Here is a 22,159-nt window from a genome sequence, read left to right as displayed (position 1 = left end):
CTTTTCCACTCCTCGTAAGTGCTCAAATTAACCTTTATCTCCGATCCCATTCCTTATTATGGGGGATTTTCTCTCAATATTCATGTGGATCTCCAATCTCTACGGAGCCCTATTAGCATGAAAAATTATAACTAAATTTCTATTATTTTTAATCAATTAATTGTTAAAAAAATAAAATTTAACCATAAAACAAAATAATATTAAGTTTATAAATTATGTTGAAACATATTTAGAAGGAGGAAAAAAAAAATTTTGCAATTACTTAGTATTGTCCCACTCCCACCCATGACTTTACCACTTAGACATATGGGTTAAAGTTTTTGTTTTTTTTTTTTTTTTTAACCAGCATATGAGTTAAAGTTATTATGAGCATAAAGATGAATTTTTTTTCTCTTTCCCCGCGCCCCCAAGACTCTTTTCTCCCATTAAAAGGATATTTTTGTGCATGCATAAAAAGTTTAGAAAATACATTACAAATTTTTTTTCTAGTATAAAAGATTATTTTTAAAGGCAATTTTTTTTTCGGAAAATATATTCTGAAATTTTCAACAACGGCGAAAAAGATTTTTTAGGGGGAGAAAAGAAAGTTGAAAGAGGGGAAGAGAAAAATTGCATAAAGTTAGTGTTTGCTTGCATCTGTGAGACTTTTATTTTATTTTATTTTAGAGAAAGAGTGAAAGTGCTTAACAAAAACAAAAAATACAAAGAGTATTTTTTTACAAAAAAAATTCACAAATACTTTTCCGTTACTTTTTCGAAGGCATTTGTCTTTATTTCGAGACCCTTTTCTTAATATGAACTAATGAACTTATGAATTATGAAAGATATTTTTCTTTTGATAAATTTTTATATTTTGCCGCTAGCTATGCCCTGCTTGGTGGATGTCCCGTAGCGCGCCACGAGCATTTTACATATTTGTATCTCATATATAACTTGGGATTGGGAGGTTCTGCTAAGCAATAATAGCATGTGATTCATTGTTTTGGCATCGTCCATGCCATTGTGTTCTTGGGAAATACTACAAAATATTAACTAATTCATGTGACTATTTTATTTTAATTTTAATTTTTTTTATTGATGTGTGTGTTAGGAATGACAAAATGGGTAATGATTTTTGTACCTGTGTCCATACTCCATGGGTACTTAGGACCTATACCCGTATCCGTTACTCGTATTTTTGCTAAAAATAATTCAATGATTTATAAAATATCATATCATTTCAATAGAATTAAAAAATAATTCAAAGATTTTGGTGTTGACTCATAAAAATTATAAACAAAATTATTAGTAACCTCATGCTAAAGTTCACATCCTTATTGACATGCTCACATTGTGTTTGCATTATATTATAATTATAAATAAATGTTTTTATTAAAAATGTGTGATAGTTTAATAACGTATTTTTAAAATTGATATACATATATTACTATATATAATAATATAAATAAAATAAATAAATATATACTATTTGTGTACGACGTGGGGTGGGTACTAAGATACTCATACCCGCATCCATACCCATTTATTTTTGCGGGTAATTACTCATACCCGTATTCAAAATGTGAATTTTTATCATATCCGTTGTGGGTATTTTCTGTGAGCATCTACTGTATATGAGTCTAATTGTCATCCTTAATGTATGTCTAAGTCTTGTGTCTATATCATTGTGTCTAGTTAAGAATACATCTTGTTTGTACTTCTCAATAATCCATACCCTCCTTGAAAGGCAAAGACTATATCATTAAAAGGCGTTGTATTATATCATTAAAAGGCGCTGTATCATTAAAATTGATGGACGAACAAAATATTTTGTAGACTTTCATAATAGGAAGATAAAAATATGATTTTTTAAAAAAGTAGATTAAAAGTTCAAAAATATTAAAATAAAGGATAAAAGGGCATTTAAGTCATTTTTTTTTTTAAAATTTAATTATAAAAAAATGTAGTTGTGATCTTTACATTTTAGAAACTGGTTTTTGGTCCTCCAATTTTAATTTTTTAAATTTCCATTTGTCATCAAATTTTTAATCATTTTGTTGATCATGTATGTTACCTCTCTTAGCTATATTAATGTTGTTTTCGATATGATTAGTTTTGCCATTGAGAAAGGATTAGCGGCACAATTTGTTGCTCGTTTTCCTTTAATTATTTTGAATGTATATACAAATCAAAGTTTTTTTTTTTTGGCATAAATCGGATATCATTTGAGCGCAACTGCAGATACTAATCCATCGAGTCTTGTGGGACACAAAAGGGTGGCAAACTCTTCCAAATAGTTTTAATAGTGTTGCATGCCCAAATTCAGAATCGAACCAGGACCTTGATTAAGTTAGAAGAAACTCACACTATTTCATCTAAGTGCTTTTGGATTAAATCAAAGAATAGTTTTGTTGGTGTGACATTTTCATTAATGATGTCACAATACTTATTAGGAGAGAGGCATATCTCAAGTGACATTATGGTCTAGTTTTTTCTCTTAAGCCATTGATTTGGCAGCAGAGAAAAGGAAAACAAAATTAAGACGATCCATTATTAGACATTTGTTTTTTCACATCGATATTAAAGTATTGTCATATAAGGGTTGTCGTAACACCGGAGGATAAAAAAAGTTGATTTTTAATCCTTCTAAAATTTATATTTATCATTGTATTTTGTCGATAGAGTACTTTAATTCACCACGTGTTGAATGATCACACTCGTCATTATCCAAATTTATAGGGAGAATATGGTATGCCATGACGGAGCAACACTTGCTTGGGCATAAGTGTATAGGCATAAAATATAGACACACACACACATAAATCAAAAAAATTAAAAGAAAAATAAAATTGTCACATCAAATTATACTACTTTAAGTATTTTTTGTTTTTATATTTATGTTTTTTGAGCGTGTGCCCAACAAATCATATTTATGGTATTCCCCAACTTTGACGCTGTATTACTATTTTCAAATTTCGCATCATTTAGCGATATAATTAATTAACCATTATTTAAATTGTATTAACAACTAAATGTGGTATCAACTCAAATATATAGGGAGTAAACTTAACCAATGTATGAGCAACCATATTCATTTGTCGCTTTACGGACTTCACCTTAAAGTCGTTACGTAGAAATAACATGTGTCTAATTTTACAAATAATTGAACTAAACTCCGACAGACCGGTATGCATATGTCGAGTAGAATTTTCAACAACTTGGAAATATATTTCAAACACTACAGTTGTGTAGCCTCTTTGTTGTAGCTCCTTCATGGCTTCAAAAACTGCAATGGATTCCTCTTCAATTATTGAGTATCTACCATTAATTCACGAGCTTCATGCGATTACAAATCTCCCAATATTGTCTCCGACGTGTCTACGATATACTTCAAGCAATGTTGCTTTGGTTTCTACCAATGCAAATCATGTTGTCCTCTGTCTTGCGCATTGTGTTTGGTAGTTTGGACTTCATTCCACTCGTTCCATAAAATATAATGCATTGTAACTCAGTTGTTGTCCACTTTTTTTGGTGTGATTCCATATCCAATTATTTCGATAATATTAATTCATAAGTTTTTACTAACAAAAAATGTATTTTCATAAGTTATTTTTTCATAGACTCCCTTGAAAAATTTATAATAATACATATTAGTATATGACATGAAACTAACTAATTAAATAACTAAATGATTTGTGTAAAAAAAAAGGTATTTTGCCGGTTGAGCTAACAATTTTGGCATTTTACCAGTTGAGCTAGGACTTATAAGACTAACTCATAAGTTTTTACTAAAAAAAAATATATTTTTATAAGCTGTGTTTTCATAAAATACTTTGAAAATTTTATAATAATACAGACGTTTCACATAAACTCAATAATAAATCAATCCAAACCGGGTCTAACGACTCCAAAAAAGTAAAATGCAAGAGAGGTTGGTAACTAGGTTTTCGGGTCTGACAAAGGATGGAAACTGACTTTCCTTAATCCCGACCGACCGACAAGGGTGCGGGAGGAAAACAACCAAGATCAATGGCTGATAGATGGGGAACTACCAACCTCCACAGGAGCCGCTAGCTCTCTAATGAAATCAAGTCCCGGATGCGGTAGAGCTAAAATCTCACCGGAGGAAAAAACTTTAATTCTTCCGTCTTGGAAGCGAGTGAGCAAGCCCCATCCTCTTGGGAGTTTCTAACCTAGTCCTATCCTAAGGGCACGGTACCCGACCAGTAGTATGACCTAATCGATTTAGTTAACTTCATAAAGATATTATATGACATTAAACTAACTAATTAGATAACGAGTAAAATGTCAAATACCTCCCTGAAATTTTAAAATTTGTCAAATATCCCCTGAAATTTGGAATAGGCAAATACCCCTGCTCCGTTGACTCCGTCTATTTTGAACCTTTAAAAACACATTGGTTGAGCCTTCAACCTCTTTGCAACCAGGTAAAATAACAAAACTATCATCACTAGAATCATCATCATCATCATCATCATTATCATTGCTTTCAAAATCAAAATCAAGAGGTTCTAATCACCTTGTTGAATATTGCCTTGAAATAATGTAAAAATAAAAAAAATCCTGTTTTGGTAGATTCTGCCTGCTCACGCCCAGGCGTGGGAGCTGGCGCCCAGGCGTGAAAAACTGGGCTGAACTCTGACTGCTCACGCCCAGGCGTGGGAGGCTGCGCCCAGGCGTAGTGCCTGCGAGCCTATATATATGTTATGCATTTTTTTGACTTTTTTAAGAGGATTTTAGGGTTTCAAAGGCTAACAAAAAGGCTAGGGTTAAGAGAGATCATCTTGGGAAAACTCTAGGGTTAGGGAAACATTCTATCACCTTGGGAAACACTTTCATATTGAATTTCTTGGTCACGGAAAGAAATTCGGGCTTAGGGTAGATTTAGGAAAAACTCTAAATCTTGTAACTCTTGTGGTGAATTTCATTGTAATCAAGGAATAAGTTTGATAGTGGATCGGAGAGCTGCTCTCTCCCCCAGAGTAGGTCACATTGACTGAACTGGGTAAACAATTCTCTGGTGTTCCTTTTTTCTTTATCGCTTTATCTTTTGATTTGTGATTATTATTGCCGATCTCATTATTTGATTGCTTAATCGTTATTTGCTCCACACATCAATTATTTTATTGGTGTGATTCAATCCGAATTCACAACAATTGGCGCCCACCGTGGGGCAAAGGATCAAACGATTTAAGTATCATGGGTTCTAAGTGGGACATTGAGAAGTTCACCGGGAGTAACGACTTTGGGTTGTGGAAGGTGAAGGTTAGGGCAATATTAACACAACAGAAGTGTTCAGAAGCATTGTTAGGAATTGCGAACATGCCTAATACTTTCTTAGCAGCAGAGAAGAACGAGATGAATGATAAGGCATTGAGTGTCATTATCTTGTGCCTCGCGGATAATGTGTTGAAAGAAGTAGCAAAGGAGAGGACTGCTGCAGGGATGTGGTCGAAGCTTAATGCATTGTATATGACCAAGTCCTTGGCACATAAGTAGTGTCTGAAAGAACGGTTGTTCTTCTATCGTATGTCGGAGAACAAGTCCGTGGTTGAGCAGCTTTCGGAGTTCAATAAGATTATTGACGATTTGGCGAACATTGATGTGAATTTGGAGGACGAGGACAAAGCTTTTCACCTATTGTGTGATTTACCTAAGTCATTTGAAAATCTCAAGGATGCATTGCTTTATGGCAAAGAAGGTACTATCACCTTGGATGAAGTCCAATCGGCTTTAAGAACCAAGGAGATGACTAAGATGAGAGACTTGAGGATTGATGACAGCGGAGAAGGGCTGATTGTGGCGAGAGGAAGAAGCGAGAACAAAAGTAAGGGGAAGGGAAATAAGCATAGGTCCAAGTCTAGGTCAAAGGGTGATGGTGGTGGCAAGTTAAGATGCTATCATTGTCATGAACCAGGTCACTTCAAGAAGGACTACCCTGAGAGAAGGGGTGGTGGTATTTCGTCAGCTCAAATTGTCGTTAGTGAAGAGGAAGGTTATGAGAGTGCAGGAGCATTGATAGTTACAAGTTGGGAACCTGAGAAGAGCTAGGTCATGGACTCGGGGTGCTCATATCACATTTGTCCAAGAAAGGAGTACTTTGAAACTTTGGAGCTTAAAGAAGGTGGAGTCGTCCGTCTAGGTAACAATAAAGCGTGCAAGGTTCAAGGTATGGGTACTATTCGTCTTAAAATGTATGACGATACTGATTTCCTTTTGAAGAATGTGAGGTATATTCCCGAACTTAAAAGAAATTTAATTTCCATAAGCATGTTTGATAATCTAGGGTATTGTACTAGGATTGAACGTGGGGTAATGAGAATTTCTAATGGTGCATTAGTAATTGCTAAGGGGTCTAAAATGAATGGTCTTTACATTTTAGAAGGTTCAACTGTTATTTCTAATGCATTAGTGACTAGTGTTGAAAATGCAGACATAACTAAACTATGGCATTTGAGGTTAGGTCATGTTAGTGAAAGGGGTTTAGTTGAACTAGCTAAACAAGGTTTACTAGGGAAAGAAAAATTGAACAAACTAGACTTTTGTGATAATTGTACTCTAGAAAACAACATAAGGTTAAGTTTGGGGTGGGAGTGCATAAGTCTACTAGGCCATTCGAGTATGTTCACTCGGATCTTTGGGGTCCAGCATCTGTGTCTACTCATGGGGAAGATTCATATTTTCTTTCAATAATTGATGATTACTCTAGGAGGGTATGGGTTTACATAATAAAGAATAAAAGTGACACTTTTGAAAAATTCAAAGAATGGCATACCTTAATAGAAAATCAAACAGGAAGTAAACCAAAACTTTTAAGGACTGACAATGGCCTGGAGTTTGTTTCAGAGCAGTTTAATGAGTTTTGTAGGAAACTAGGTATAAAGAGGCATAAGACCGTTGCATACACACCGCAGCAGAATGGACTGGCTGAAAGGATGAACAGGACCTTGCTGGAGCGCGTGAGATGTATGTTGTTGGGAGCTGGATTACCCAAGAGTTTCTGGGGAGAGGCAGTTAACACTGCTGCATATTTGATCAACAGATGTCCATCAACAAGAATTGATCTAAAGACACCTATGGAGGTTTGGAGTGGCAAGTCGGCAAACTACTCTAACTTGAAAATCTTTGAAGCTTTAGAATTTGCACATGTCAAGCAAGATAAGCTTGATGCTAGAGCTGTGAAGTGTGTTTTCATTGGTTACCCTGAAGGTGTGAAAAGTTACAAGCTATGGAAGATGGAGCCTGGAGGATCAAAGTTTATCATAAGCAGTGATGTCACTTTTGATGAGACCCGAATGAGGATGAAGTGCAAAGACCTTGAGAAAAGACCAGAAACGACGGTGGAGAGAATTCAGTTTGAGGTAGAGCATTCCACAGATGAGAGGGAAAAGGAGGATGAGACTCAAGTACCTGATGAAAGTGGAAGTGATGAAACAACTGTTCCTGACTATCAGCTAGCAAGACATAGGGAGACGAGAGTTATTCGTCCACCTAATAGACTCGGTTATGCTGACCTTATTTGTTATGCTTTGAATGCAGCTGAAGAAGTGCAAGACTCAGAACCAAAGAACTTCAGGGAAGCATCAGAAAGCATAGATAGTCAAGACTGGCTGAAGGCAATGAATGAGGAAATGCTTTCATTGGAGAAGAACCAGACTTGGAAGCTTGTGTTATTACCTAAAAATAAAAGGGTAGTTGGTAGCAAGTGGGTGTTCAAAAGAAAAGAAGGTATACCAGGGGTCGAAGCACCAAGGTATAAGGCAAGACTTGTAGCCAAGGGTTTTACTCAGGTTGAGGGGATTGATTACAACAAAATCTTCTCACCTGTGGTGAAACATTGTTCTATAAGGGTACTTATGGCGATTGTTAACATGTATGATCTTGAGTTAGAACAAATGGATGTGAAGACCGCATTCTTACATGGAGAGTTAGAAGAAACTATCTACATGCAACAACCTGAAGGTTTTGTTAAAGACAATTCAAAAGTGTGTTTGTTAAAGAAATCTCTGTATGGGTTGAAGCAGAGTCTAAGGCAGTGGTGTCGTCGGTTTGATGATTTCTTATTGAAGACTGGATTTGTGAGAAGCAACTATGACAGTTGTGTGTACATGATGAAGAGGAATGAGAAAGTCATTCTCTACCTTCTTCTTTATGTAGATGATATTCTTATGGCAAGTTTTGACAAGCAAGAGATTCAACAGCTCAAGGAGAAACTAAATGGTGAATTTGAGATGAAGGATCTTGGCAATGCAAAGAGGATACTTGGTATGGATATCTCGAGAGACCGGAGTAAAGGTGAATTGTTTTTATCTCAGCATGATTATTTGAAGAAAGTGGTGGAGCGGTTTAGAATGATAGATTCTAAGGTAGTGAATACGCCACTTGGTCACCATTCAAGGTTGTCGATAAAACAGTGTCCTCAATCCGAGGATGAGAGAAAGAAGATGGAGAGTACTCCATATGCAAGTGGGGTTGGAAGCATCAGGTATGACATGATTTCTAGTAGGCCTGATTTATCATATGCAATTAGCATGGTAAGTCGGTTTATAGCAAATCCGGGCCAAATTCATTGGCAAGCTTTGAAGTGGGTTATGAGGTATTTGAATGGTTCTTTGAAGGGTGGTCTGAAGTACACAAGAACTGATCCAGGAAGAGATGCTTTGGAGGGATATGTGGATGCGGACTATGCAGGTAACATAGACACTAGAAAATCCTTATAGGGGTTTGTGTTTACATTGTTCGGTACAGCGGTAACGTGGAAGGCCAATCAACAATCTGTTGTAGCCTTGTCAACAACTCAAGCAGAATACATAGCCCTTGTTGAAGGGGTCAAGGAAGCCATATGGTTGAAGGGTATGATTGGAGAAATGATGATTAATCAAGGATGTATGAAGATACATTATGACAGTCAGAGTGCCATTCATTTGGCAAATCACCAGGTGTATCATGAAAGGACAAAGCACATTGACATTCGGTTGCATTTTGTAAGAGACATGATTGAGACAAAAGAGATCATGGTGGAGAAAATTGCATCGGAGGAGAATCCAGCTGACATGTTCACCAAATCGTTACCTAGAGCTAAGTTCAAGCATTGCTTGGACTTGATTAACTTTGTTGAAGAGTAGACGGAGGTTGGAGAGAGCAGCACAATGGTTGATGAGAAGTCGGCATCACCATTGATTTAAAGGCAAGGTGGATAATTGTTGAATATTGCCTTGAAATAATGTAAAAATAAAAAAAAAAATCATGTTTTGATAGATTCTGCCTGCTCACGCCCAGGCGTGGGAGGCTGCGCCCAGGCGTAGTGCCTGCGAGCCTATATATATGTTATGCGCTTTTTGACTTTTTTAAGACGATTTTAGGGTTTCAAAGGCTAACAAAAAGGCTAGGGTTAAGAGAGATCATCTTGGGAAGACTATAGGGTTAGGGAAACATTCTATCACCTTGGGAAACACTTTCATATTGAATTTCTTGGTCACGGGAAGAAATTCGGGCTTAGGGTAGATTTAGGAAAAACTCTAAATCTTGTAACTCTTGTGGTGAATTTCATTGTAATCAAGGAACAAGTTTGATAGTGGATCGGAGAGCTGCTCTCTCCCCAAGAGTAGGTCACATTGACTGAACTAGGTAAACAATTCTCTTGTGTTCCTTTTTTCTTTATCGTTTTATCTTTTGATTTGTGATTATTATTGCCGATCTCATTATTTGATTGCTTAATCGTTATTTGCTCCACACATCAATTATTTTAGGGTCATGCTAAATAGTGCCCCCGGGGCACTTGTTAAGCATACCTAAAAAGAAAATAAAAAATAAAATTTATATTGAAAAGACAACTTTTTGTACTTTTGAGGCATTGAATGCACGTATTTCGAGACAAAATTTCTATTTTAAGATGCTTAACCAATGCCCCGGGGCACTGTTTAACATTTTCCATTATTTTATTGGTGTGATTCAATCCGAATTCACAATACACCCAATAGATCATTCCGACTCATCAGATTCAGAACTAGACAAGAAACATCAATCACTAGCATCATACTCTTTATCAATTTTTGTCTCATCTATCTTTTCCTCATTAAAAAGTCATAGTAAACGGAACAAAAAACAATTTGATTGACATTTTACAATTTCAGGATATTTAACTATTTCCAAATTTTAGGAATATTTAATAAATTTTAAAATTTCAGTGGTATTTAACATTTTATTCACTTCTGTTATTCATCTCATTTCTACAATTATCAATGGCTACTCCAACAACGAATGTGAAGAAAATGAAGATGGTTAGTAGTAATAGTAACTATATACCCGATCACCTTTCCTTTTCTATTCTCTCTAAACTTCCTGTTAAATCTCTCAAGCGTTTTTCTATCGTTCGAAAATCATGGTCTCTTTTAATTCAAAACCCTAATTTCATCAATATCTTCCGCAACAATCTCATATCCAACTCTCATCCACTCTACGGCGGCGACGGCGATGTCTCTCTCGTTCTTAATCAGTTTGTAGGTACTTATGATTGGAATATTTACTTGATTTCTGGCAAAAAATTTGAGAAAAAAGTGAAATTGGATTTGCCACTTCCATTTCATCTTCCACAAGTTGGTGTTACTCCTATTCGTGTTGTAGATTCTGCAATTAATGGCATTTTGTGTATCTATGATTGTGATGGAGTTCATACAACAACTGTATTATGGAATCCTGCCACTGAGGAAAAAATTGTCATTCCTCCTGGTCATGCTGAGTTTCAATCCGAGTTCATGACTCAAATTTTTCCTCATGGATTTGGCTATGATCGGGTTGGAGATGACTATAAAATCATTCAACATGTGAATTATTATACTATAGATGATGAAAATCATTTACTTCATTTGGAAGATGTCATGCCTGACCCTTTCTGGGAGATATTTAGTTTAAGAAGTAATTCGTGGAGAAAAATCGATTTTGATATGCCAACGATTTATTCGATTTTTAATAGTGCTGTGTACTTCAATGGGATGTGTCATTGGTTGGGGGAATCAGATACCTTGCTAGTGTCATTTAAATTATGCAATGAAGTGTACTTTGTTACACCTTTACCCTTAGAAGATACGCAGTATGATGATGATTTTGTTGTTAGTCTGACAGTGTTGAATGAGTCTGTTGCTATTATAACTAATTGGAAGAATACTACGTCTTTTCAAATATCAATTTTGGGTGAATTTGGTGTCGAAGAATCATGGATTAGACTCTTTGATGTTGAACTCTTGTCTACCATTGAGCGACTTATCGGAGCAGGGGAGAAGGGCAATATATTCTTTAGAAGAGATGATGGTGAACTAGTTTGTTTTGATTTAACTACCGGTTTGATTGAGGAGATTGGTATTAAAGGAGAAAGGTGTTGGTGTCAAATTGCAATTTACAAGAAAAATCCTCATTTGATTGGAGACAAACAAGCAATTTCTTTTCCAGCCAATGCTTGAAGTTTTCGCACTGCAGGTTTGTGAGTCTAGTTCTTATATGCAAATTTGGCTTGTCAATTGTCAATATTATATGTATTCTCAAGTATACAAGATGTCAGATACATGTTAGATACAAGTTTTGACTCTTGAAGGAATAAAAGTTTGCTGTTAGATACATGTTGTTAGCTTGTTATCTATCATTGATTGAAAATAGGTACTAAAATATACATGGACTTGCAGTGTGTGTAGCCGTTGTTTGTCTTGATAATAATATGATGATTCCACATTAGGAGTTTAGTTTAATTTTACATGGCTCTTCCTTTGATTTTGTTAGGCATATAGAAAAGATGTGATTAATCTCTCAGGAATAATATCTTGTCATTTCTGCATTTGAATGGATTTGTTTGTGTGCACCAGTATTCTCTCTTAAGAATAATTGTTTTTCATGACTTTACCGCTTAGGCATATGGGTTAAAGTGTTGAGCATAAAGTCTGATTAAACTCTTAGGTATAGAAACATGAGTGTCTACTTGCACCTGTATTCTATCTTTTACATATCTGTATCTCATATCTCTCCTTCTCCTAAAAAATCAGTAGTAGAAAAAACTCATCAACCACTTAATTAAGTTCAATCACTTGATTTGTTTAAAATTGAACGAACACTACAATACATTAAACATTTTATTTTTCAATTATATTTCAAATTTAATTTTTGTGTAAACAGACCACTACAAGTCGACAATGTTATATGTATGGTGCAATATTGCCTACTCGAGAAATTATATATTTATAATTTCACGAGTAAATTAAGCAATATTTTATTATTATTGTTGTACATATATACTACACAGAGTGCAGACACAATATTACATTAGGATGAATAACATTTCAAGGGCAAAATACAACTTTATAGTTGGTACCACCGGGGCATGAATGCACTTTATCATTTTGATTGGGATTTTGATAAGCATCAGGGCATGAAGATTCCCTGCAGTTTAGTACTACGTTGCATCCATTAGAAGTTGAACTAAATTGCATTGGAACATTAAAACCATCAATCACAGATAAGTTTATGGAATCCAAATTGTTCCACCCGTTAAGTGTGAATTCAGCAAGGGTGAGTGGAGGTTGACCGGATAAGCTACAACTTAGGGCGCCACCACAATCACCGGTTTGACAACTTCCACGGCCAGAACCGTCAAAGCTGCAACCGGTTCGGCCCCAAACTCGGCCTGATGAAGTTCCAGCTGGGATGTCTAGGGGCCATGTTTGGCCTGAGTTCAACTGCTGACCTCCGCCGCTGGGTGTGGCGGCTGGCCATACGGTGTAGGAGCATTGGTTTACTATGTCAAACCTTGCTGCTTGTGCAGATACCAAGCATAGAGCTAACATAGACAATGATATTTTTATGACAGACATTTTTTGGTGAGTGAAAAAAAAAAACAAACACTAATTCACAAGATGAGAATACAAGAGAAGAGATATGGTGTTTAATTTTGTGAGTAGAAATGGGAATTGAGGCTTAGTTTATATAGGTCGCGTGAGCTTAATTATCAAATAAAATTGAGATGCCGTATGTGGAAAATTAATTAAATTGAAAAGTCCAGTCCAGTTAACTTATGCATGCATAATTTGACTAGATGTTTTCTCTCTAGGCCTCCCATATATCTTTTATACCCCCAAATATTTCAATTTTGTCATTGCTAAAAACTTCAATTTGCAGAAACCGAAGTTTTTTTTAGTTCAAATTCAGGGAAAATTCGGTTAACAGAAACCGAATTTTTTTTTCAAGGCAAAAAAATTTGGTTCGTAGCAACCGAAATTTTTATTAAAGGGCAAAAAAATAAAATCCAGGGAAAAAAAGAACCATGAGGACCTTGACAATTATAAGCCATCAAGGATGGATTTACATGGGGGAGGCAGGCAGCCAAGGACTGCAGCCCCTCCCTCTCATCAATGTCATGTTTTTTTTTTTGCTTTTTTTTTTGGAGAAGATCATTGTCATGATGTATTACATGTAAAAACTATTTAATTTTGTAGCAAAAGTAATTATTGTAAAAACTATTTAATTTTGTAGCAAAATTAACGGTGTGCGTATTTTTTTATATGCTGTTAATTTTATGTGTCACAATAACATATTAAATGATTTTGGATTTGTCTGAAATTTTATACAAATGATCTATATGATATAAACTTTCATTCCAACGGTAGATTTTATAAAATTTATATCGATTAAAACATTATTGAGAGGTGTAACATTTGATGTCAAACTAGTTGGTGTCATTTGATCTTGAACCTATATATATTCTTAAATAAATTTCAAGAAAAACTTCGATAGTTATGTTTTACCAAAAATTTTGAAACTTTTTTTTTTTCAGAAAAACTCCATAATCATTTTTCCAAAAAAATTTCGAAACAAATTTCGAGAATTTTTTTTCCAGAAACATTCTCAAATAAATTTTGAGAAAACTTTGGCATGTTTATTTTGACCAAAAAACTTTGGAATTTTTTTTCTCGAAAAAAACTCCATAACTTTCTTATCCGCAGATATCCATAGATATCCGTCCTGTGTCTAAGATGGATTTTATATGCAGATACTCGTGCGTACAATTTTTTTTGCCATCCCTATAAACCACTCTTCATATTCCAAGTTTTTTTCTTGGGTAAATCATATTCCAAAGCTTTTACTCCTACAATTACAAAAAAAAAAAATAAAAATTAAAAATAATTTGGATTGACTTATTTTCGAGCTTATACAAAATAACTTATACAAATAAATAAACTTTATGTATTATTTATAAGTTTGTTATGGTATTTTATGAAATAATAACATAAAAACTTATTTATTAGCATAAACTTAAAAATAATTATAATAAACTTTGTTAAAACCTTAATTTAGTTAAATAAAATACTATTAAATAATAGACATATTTTAATGCTATGAACATGCTTTGTACAATTTCTTTTAAACCGTCAAAACTTTCGTCAAATCGATTAAAAATTCAAACATTATTTGAAAACATTCATCAAAATTCCATTTTCTTATAACCCAAGAGTAAACGCAGAATCATGCCATGATGCCACAAAATATGAGACCTTAGTCACATAACAATATTTAACAAAATTACTCTGTCTTTTATTTATACTAAAGTTTTCATCTTTCATTAGATAAAAATTCTAACAACAACGTATCCTATTATTCTATAACCTACATGATTGTACAGGAATTTAAGCTCTTATCCTGGACGTGTTTCTTCCTTCCAAGCAAACGATTTTAAGCTCTGACTTCACATGCATGATGAACACAAGTTAAACATATTAATAAGAAAACTTATTCTAGAAATATAAATACAGTATCTGGGATTCGAATTCCGACTCTGCAGAATATATGTCATGTCTCTACCAATTGATCTAAGTTCAGGAATGCATATGATTCATATTTTAATAAACGTAAAATTTATTTTATAAATTATTAATTAGCACCGGAGGAGTACTACATTCTCCATTTGCCAGAGAATAAAGGGAAATAACTAGAGTTGATATAATTGTCTTGTCTCATAAAAAGGAAGAGATCTAAAATAAAAGCTCATGAATTTGATATAAATTATGAAAAAATGGAAAGTAATAAAGAGGAGAAAGGATTACAATTTTCTCAACTCTTCGGTAGAGTTTTTAAGGAGAAAAGTTCATGTAATGGCTCACACTAATCTAGCATGAGTGACTGCATTTATTATTATTCTTCAATAAATTGTATTTACGAATCTTATCATGAATTTACTTAGTTTTGATTTTATGAAAAAAAAAAAATGCGAGTCAGCGGGAACTTGATGCAAGAAGGGGTAAATATTCAAGTGGATTAATCTTCTTGATTGCATATAATTGCACACATAATGAAGGAAATAAAATGATAAATAAGTGTAAATAAATTCATTTGGGAAGAAAATGGAAGGAAATGGTACATTCCAAATTAAGAACTAGCAATTAAAATGAAATAATGTTGGAACACTCTAATATAAAAAAAAAAAATTGTAGAATCATTTAACAATAATGACTTAGTAAAAGCATTTAAGATAATTCCTTAATTAATGTTTTTATAAAAGAATTTGACCAAAAAAAAAGTTTAAATTATTTAAAAAATAAAATATTGATTAAAATTCTATATTTGTGTTTTTTTTTTTACGGTAAAATTCTATATTGTTTTAATTATTTATAAATTGTTTATATTTGTTTCTTAGCCGAAAACCAAGAGCAACCCAAATATGGAGTTTAGCTCTCAAATCATCTCCCTCTTGTTACATTTCCTCGTCCTCGTTTCTTTTGTTTGTTCTATTCATTCATCAGAAATAAGAAACCATCAATTAGTCAATCAAACTTTTCGATTAGAGGACGAATTTCACAAGTTGAAGAAGATGATAACAACCCGTATGCAAGAAATCAATAAACCCGCTGTTAAGACAATTCAGGTATCCTAAAATAAACTTTAAAACATCATTAGTGTGTTTGAATAACAGACTTGTACGATTTAATTTTAGTGAGTTCAAAATTTTCATTTTTAATTATCTTGCATCCAAAATGAACATTAGGGCTTGTTTTCTCTTTCGGTTTGTATTGTTACTTTTGTGAGTTTTATACTTCGGTGGATTCTAGGGTGAGGGCTTAATTAAGTCCCTCACCGGTGTACCACTAATCTTAACCATCGGATTAAATTGTCCCACATGATTTCAATATTCTTTGCCACACTAAATTTTGGTCTCCCCTTTTCTCTCCATACGTTCATTTTCATAACTTCCTTTCAGATTTTAACCTTAATTTTGCCATTCTTCACACTTGAAATTAAGAAGATGGAATGTTTTATTTATTTTGAATTAATTTATGAATTGGATTAAATCAAAAGGGTGATGTTGATGAATGGAATCTTTTAGAGAGGGGAAATTGTTTTGTACGAAGAGCAAATGTGATTCTTTGAAAGCACCATTTACCACTATTAATAATAATACTAATTTTTTTTGGAACTGCTAATAATAAGAATAATGGTGAAAATTAATGTTCTGTTATGCAAAAGAAAATTCATGAGTGTTTTTAGAGAATTTTCTTTGTCAAGCACTTGATGGACATGTTATTTGGATCAGCAACAATAATGATGTTTATCACACACTTTCAAGTTTGAAAACAATTTGCTAAATCTGAAATTCATCTTGTTCTTTAGATGATTATATGTTTTGGCCCAAATTGAAAGTTCTGTAGTTTTAGATGTAGAATTTGCAGTTTTGTTTTTTTTTGTGATGATATATAGTGATTCTGGTGCTGTTCAAAAAAAATAAAATAGTGAATTCTGGTATGGAGAGAAAAATATGGAGTGGAAACTAAAATTCAGCGTGGGAACGAATATTGAAATCATGTGAGGTGATTTAATCTGACGGTTAATGTTAGTGGTACACCGGTGAGAGATTTAATTGAGCCCTCACCATAGAATTCACCTTATACTTCACATACCTCTCTTTCTGTAGTGTTGGTGACCTTGTTCCTTTTCTTAATTCCTGGATATAGGAAGGGGTAGTTTAGAAAGAATAAAAAAAATGGACTTTGCAGTTTTTTTTTTTTTTTTTCTTTCACCACCAATTTAATCTGGTTCGGGGGTCAAGTGATTTCAGCCCCCTTTCGATCGCAGTTGCGGGGATCGAACCAACTAACTATCGGTTGACTTGGAGAATTTTACTAATAAAAAAGTTCATTAGGTATTTTGCCACCTAATGTTGACTCATTGTACGTACCTTATAAATCTTACCAAAAAAATTGTACCTTATAAATACGAAACATTTATGATATAAAAATATTTGTTTTTTTTTGGTACATAAAAATATTTGTTTTAAAAACAATGTATTATAAATATATAAATTTTTTTAAGGAAAAGTTTAAGAATTATTGTTTATTAAAAAATTTGTAAACTCATATGAAAAATAATTTTATAAACTACATATAGCAAAAAAAAAATTATCAGTTATTTAAAAATTAAAATTCATTTAATTAAAAAAATTATTTTAAATATTTTTTAATTTTAAAATGACACAAACAAATTAAATGTTAGTCAAAAAAGTCGACCTGGAGCTAGAAAATTGAAAATGGGGTAAATTTGGGACCAAAATCGAACAATTTTAACTTAGGGGATTAAAATTGAGGAATTGTAAAATTTTGGGGGTTAAAATCAAGCAATTACAAAATTTAGAAGGTCAAAACTGTATTTAAGCCTTTTTATAAATACTTTGCAATAGTTTATATTTTAATTTACCCTAAATTTTATGAAACTTATAAAAATAACCCAACTTTAATTTAATCTATCTAAATAATTATTATATTTCACCCGAACTTACGTTTCTTTTTCTGTAACTTGTGTTGGTGTTCAATTTTGCAGAGTCACGATGGTGATATCATAGACTGTGTTTTGTCTCATGAACAACCAGCTTTTGATCATCCTTTATTGAAAGGACAAAAACCCTTGGTATTTAATTTTTGTTAATTTAATTAAGAAATAATTTGAAAAGTTAAGTAAGCAATTCTATTTCAACTTTTTAATTTTAAATTTTTCATGCATATTTTTTATACAGGATCCTCCAGAAATACCAAAAGAGCATAATCAAATGGATAATTTGAATGACATCTTTCAATTGTGGAACTTAAATGGTGAATCATGTCCTGAAGGAACGATTCCAATTAGAAGAACAAAAGAACAAGACATATTAAGAGCCGGCTCTATTAGTAGATTTGGAAGAAAAATTCTCGATGAAAATTTACACGTGGTATGCAATCGTAGAAATCTTTTTCAACTTATTTGGTTTTTGCCTAATGGTAAGTAAGTAATATGTAAGTTAGTTTTGTAGAATTGAGTTAGACGCAATATCTAATTTTAAGATGATAACCAAATCCTTTCCAAGATCCATTCAGTCACCCACCATTTATATCCACACACTAAACTCAATAGTGCTGATCATCCTCATATTACAATCCGGTTTTGTATAGTTAAATTACATTCATACAAATCCGGGAATTCCAAATGATTTTTTTTTCTTCTGTGTTTTATATAAGTATATGAAACTGAGCATTGTACCCATCCATCTTGTACTCTTAAAATGTATCCCAAAAAATGTTATTTTGATAAAAGCATAATAAACACTTTCAATTTATTTATTTTTTAAATAGAAGATTTTTGAGTTTTCTATCTACCTTTTCTTTTTTGGGTAAAGAAAGAGTGCCAAAGCCCAAAAGAAAAAAAAAAAAAACTAAACAATTTCACGAATATTCCTAGACATGAAAGTCCCAGAAATGTCATAAAAAAGGAGGCTTGATATCCCACTAGGACTAGTCTCCATAACATGAATTTGAAAAAAATTCAAAGAGAAGCTAAAATTAACCAGCCAATCGGCACATCTATTTTCCTCCCGTCAGGTATGATTGACTTACACCTGCCAATTCAACTTTAAAAGCTTCTGAATACGACAAACCAACGTAGGTGATTTACCATTGATTCCGACATGTCAACTAGCATGAAACTGAATTCTTGTTTCCATTTAAAGTAGTCCATTTATCTTTGCTTCGACTATATTTGTCTTCTACGACAAGAAACTTAAACAAAGATCAATATTGAATTAATTATTCTCTTAACCTTATGATATATGCTATATATTTTGATATAATGAAATAAAATTGCAGCATTCAATTGGCTATGTAAATGGAGATTTCTATGGAGCAAGGTCTACCTTAAACGTGTGGACCCCACAATTGGAAGGTCAATTAGAATTCAGCTTGGCTCAAATGTGGATTATCTCTGATAGTTCTCAAGATGACCGCAACACCCTTGAAGCTGGTTGGCAGGTCTACCCACGATTATACGGGGATAACAAACCTAGATTGTTTATTTATTGGACGGTAAGTAAATTAATTTTGTTTTACTCAAGTATTGTAAATTAATTGAAGTAAAGGATAGGGTGAAAATTATCACCAAAAAAAAAAAGGATAGGGTGAAAAAATATACTATTGTTAGTTTTTTTTTTCTTTTTTCGAAAGTATAATGTATATTTTCTTCAATAATATTGAATTTCTTAAAAAAATAATATTGCAGGCTGATGGATATCAACATTCTGGATGCTACAATTTAAAATGTTCAGGCTTTGTTCAAGTCAACAAAAATATTGTACTTGGAGGTGCAATTTCTCCAATTTCTACATATAATGGAAACCAATTTGACATTAAATTAACGATCTGGAAGGTAATTTTCTACTTATATTGATAATTGACCTTCGAAGTGTTAGGACACGATGAGGCACCCAGAGGATTATTCATATAATTTTCAAGAACAACTCAACAAGTGAATTAGACACCACACATTAACTTAAAACCTTAAGGTGTTAGGTTTATGGGTCGTCTCATTTATAAAATATTCAACCTCCACTTTTCTAAGTAATGTGGAGCTTAACTCACACTTGCCACAACGAGAAGAGTATGGATTATTTGAAATACATCTCTTAATATTCCTCTTACTCTTAATGGTTAATTAGAGTGAAGGCCCAACCTAGCTAGTATTTGACCTTAGAAAAGCATGGATAAAAATATAGATAAAAGCATCAGAAAATTTCAATCATTCAAATATTTGTCACCGAAAATAAAATTTATAAATCTATGAAAAATCTTACTCTTAATAATTCTTTAACGTATATTTCAAGCACCTTTAAATTAGTACTTAGGGAATAAACTTAGGGTGTGTTTGGTATGTCCAATAAGCTAGCTTATAGCTTATTGAACTAGCTTATAAGTTTGTTTGAAAAAATAAAAGTGTTTGGTAAAAAGCTTTTCTCACGAGCTTATAGCTTTTCTTGAGATGCTATTTCAAGTAGCGTTTGAGCTTATAGCTTATAGCTTTTTACAGTTTTTTTTCCATTTTTAACCTTTAATTTAATTTTATATTTTTTATAAAATAAAGACTACCCACTAAAAAAAACTACCCACTACCATATAAGGGTGTGTTTGGTAACACAAATAAGCTAGCTTATAACTTATTATATGAGCTTATAAGCTTGTTTCAAAAAATTAGAGGTGTTTGGTAACAAGCTTTTTATACTAGCTTATAGCTTTTTTTCAGATGCTATTTCAAGTAGCGTTTGAGCTTATAGCTTATAGCTTTTTACACTTTATTCCATTTTTACCCTTTAATTAAATAACTACCCACTCTAAAAAAAAAACTACCCACTATCAATTATGTAATTTTATATTTAATAACCACTTTAAAAGCTAATTTTACCAAACACTTTAATTTCAATAAGCTAGCTTTTCAGCTATCAGCTAGCTTATCAGCTATCAGTTAGCTTATAGCTTATTTTTACCAAACAGAGCCTAAATGTCCTTTTATGTCTTTTTATATTAATCAATCATTTAAAAAGCTAATTTTACCGAACACTTCAATTTCAATAAGCTAGCTTTTCAGCTATCAGCTATAAGCTAGCTTTTCAACTATCAGCTAGCTTATAGCTTAATTTTACCAAACAGACCCTTAGTGTTGTGACGTAGTGGTGTCGTTTTATATAAATTTCTTAAAATTTAAGATTTTAGTAAAAAAAAAATAATTTTAAAATTATTGCACGCCACATTGCGCGTCGCAGTCTCAATGACTACAACCATAATTTAAAACCATGAGATAAAGTTCCATGTTCCTCAAAATTGTAGAGGATAAGATAAGTCAATTTGATTACTATAGTTAAAATCAAATGACATATAAAATTTTCAATCACATATTAATCAGTTTAGTATTGTTTTACATTTTTAACAATGGAGGGACATTTCATAAAATTTTCTAAGTTTGTTCAATTTTCTAACATGTTATTCTTAATGATTATATATGTCTATCAATGTTTTTGGACCTTAACTTTGTCACGAAACAAAATGGTGTTATTGAATATGTTTACTTTGATTTTTGTGTATGTGTGTGTGAAGGATCCAAAAGATGGGAATTGGTGGCTTGCATTAGGATCAACTGTAATTGGATATTGGCCATCCTCTTTGTTTCCTAAGTTAAAGGACACAGCACATTCAATTCATTTTGGTGGAGAAATAGTGAATGAGAAAATAACAGGTTCTCATACTTCAACTCAAATGGGCAGTGGACATTTTGCTGAAGAGCGTGAAGGAAAAGCTGCTTATATTAGAAATTTGGAAGTTGTGAATACTGATCATTTATTGCATCCATTGACAGAACAGCCTCAATTTTTTGTACTTGAACCAAATTGTTATAATATAAAAGGGGAGAGTAGTGAAAAATGGGGGCAATACTTTTTTTATGGCGGACCTGGTAGGAATGAGAAATGTCCTTAAGGGAAAGAATAAGGTACAAATTACAATAAAATGTATAAAGGTTAACTTTTAATTTTTTTAAAAAATTTATGGTATTTTTTTTTATTATGGTAATTTCAATTTTATGTTAAAATTAAAGTTCTTATTTATTTTCTTTTATACATAGGTCATTCATTGATGATAAATATCATTAACATTTGTGAATGTATTGAGCTTTCGGTGTAATTTACAAACAATCTTTGCTCAGTTTTTCGGAACTTATTTTTTTTTATAATGATGATTTGGGTTTCATTGTTAGTGGCGGTGTAAATTTCATACCAATATCTCATGCTAACAAAAAAAAAAAAGATTTTGGGTCAAAATCCGTTGTTTGGATAAAAAAGGAAGAA

The 22,159-nt window shown here is 32.7% G+C and overlaps 3 protein-coding genes across 3 annotated transcripts; 2 read left to right on the top strand and 1 right to left on the bottom strand.

Moving 5' to 3' along the window:
- The first annotated feature begins 10,201 nt into the window (after positions 1–10,201).
- LOC123924465 (putative F-box protein At3g16210) lies at positions 10,202–11,610 on the top strand. Its single transcript, XM_045977363.1, has one exon. The coding sequence runs from the start codon at positions 10,242–10,244 to the stop codon at positions 11,454–11,456; it is 1,215 nt and encodes a 404-aa protein (XP_045833319.1). The 5' UTR covers positions 10,202–10,241; the 3' UTR covers positions 11,457–11,610.
- Positions 11,611–11,906: 296 nt separating this feature from the next.
- LOC123924467 (thaumatin-like protein) lies at positions 11,907–12,854 on the bottom strand. Its single transcript, XM_045977364.1, has one exon. The coding sequence runs from the start codon at positions 12,852–12,854 to the stop codon at positions 12,324–12,326; it is 531 nt and encodes a 176-aa protein (XP_045833320.1). The 3' UTR covers positions 11,907–12,323.
- Positions 12,855–15,715: 2,861 nt separating this feature from the next.
- LOC123924464 lies at positions 15,716–21,799 on the top strand. Its single transcript, XM_045977362.1, has 6 exons — positions 15,716–15,898; positions 17,845–17,931; positions 18,038–18,229; positions 19,140–19,355; positions 19,549–19,695; positions 21,414–21,799. The coding sequence occupies exons 1-6, from the start codon at positions 15,845–15,847 to the stop codon at positions 21,789–21,791; spliced, it is 1,074 nt and encodes a 357-aa protein (XP_045833318.1). The 5' UTR covers positions 15,716–15,844; the 3' UTR covers positions 21,792–21,799.
- Positions 21,800–22,159: the final 360 nt, after the last annotated feature.

This window comes from Trifolium pratense, linkage group LG4, assembly GCF_020283565.1.
Source record: "Trifolium pratense cultivar HEN17-A07 linkage group LG4, ARS_RC_1.1, whole genome shotgun sequence".
NCBI classification, from domain to species: Eukaryota; Viridiplantae; Streptophyta; class Magnoliopsida; order Fabales; family Fabaceae; genus Trifolium; species Trifolium pratense.
Note: the sequence above shows the minus strand (reverse complement) of the source record. Positions and strands in the feature narration are given on the sequence as shown.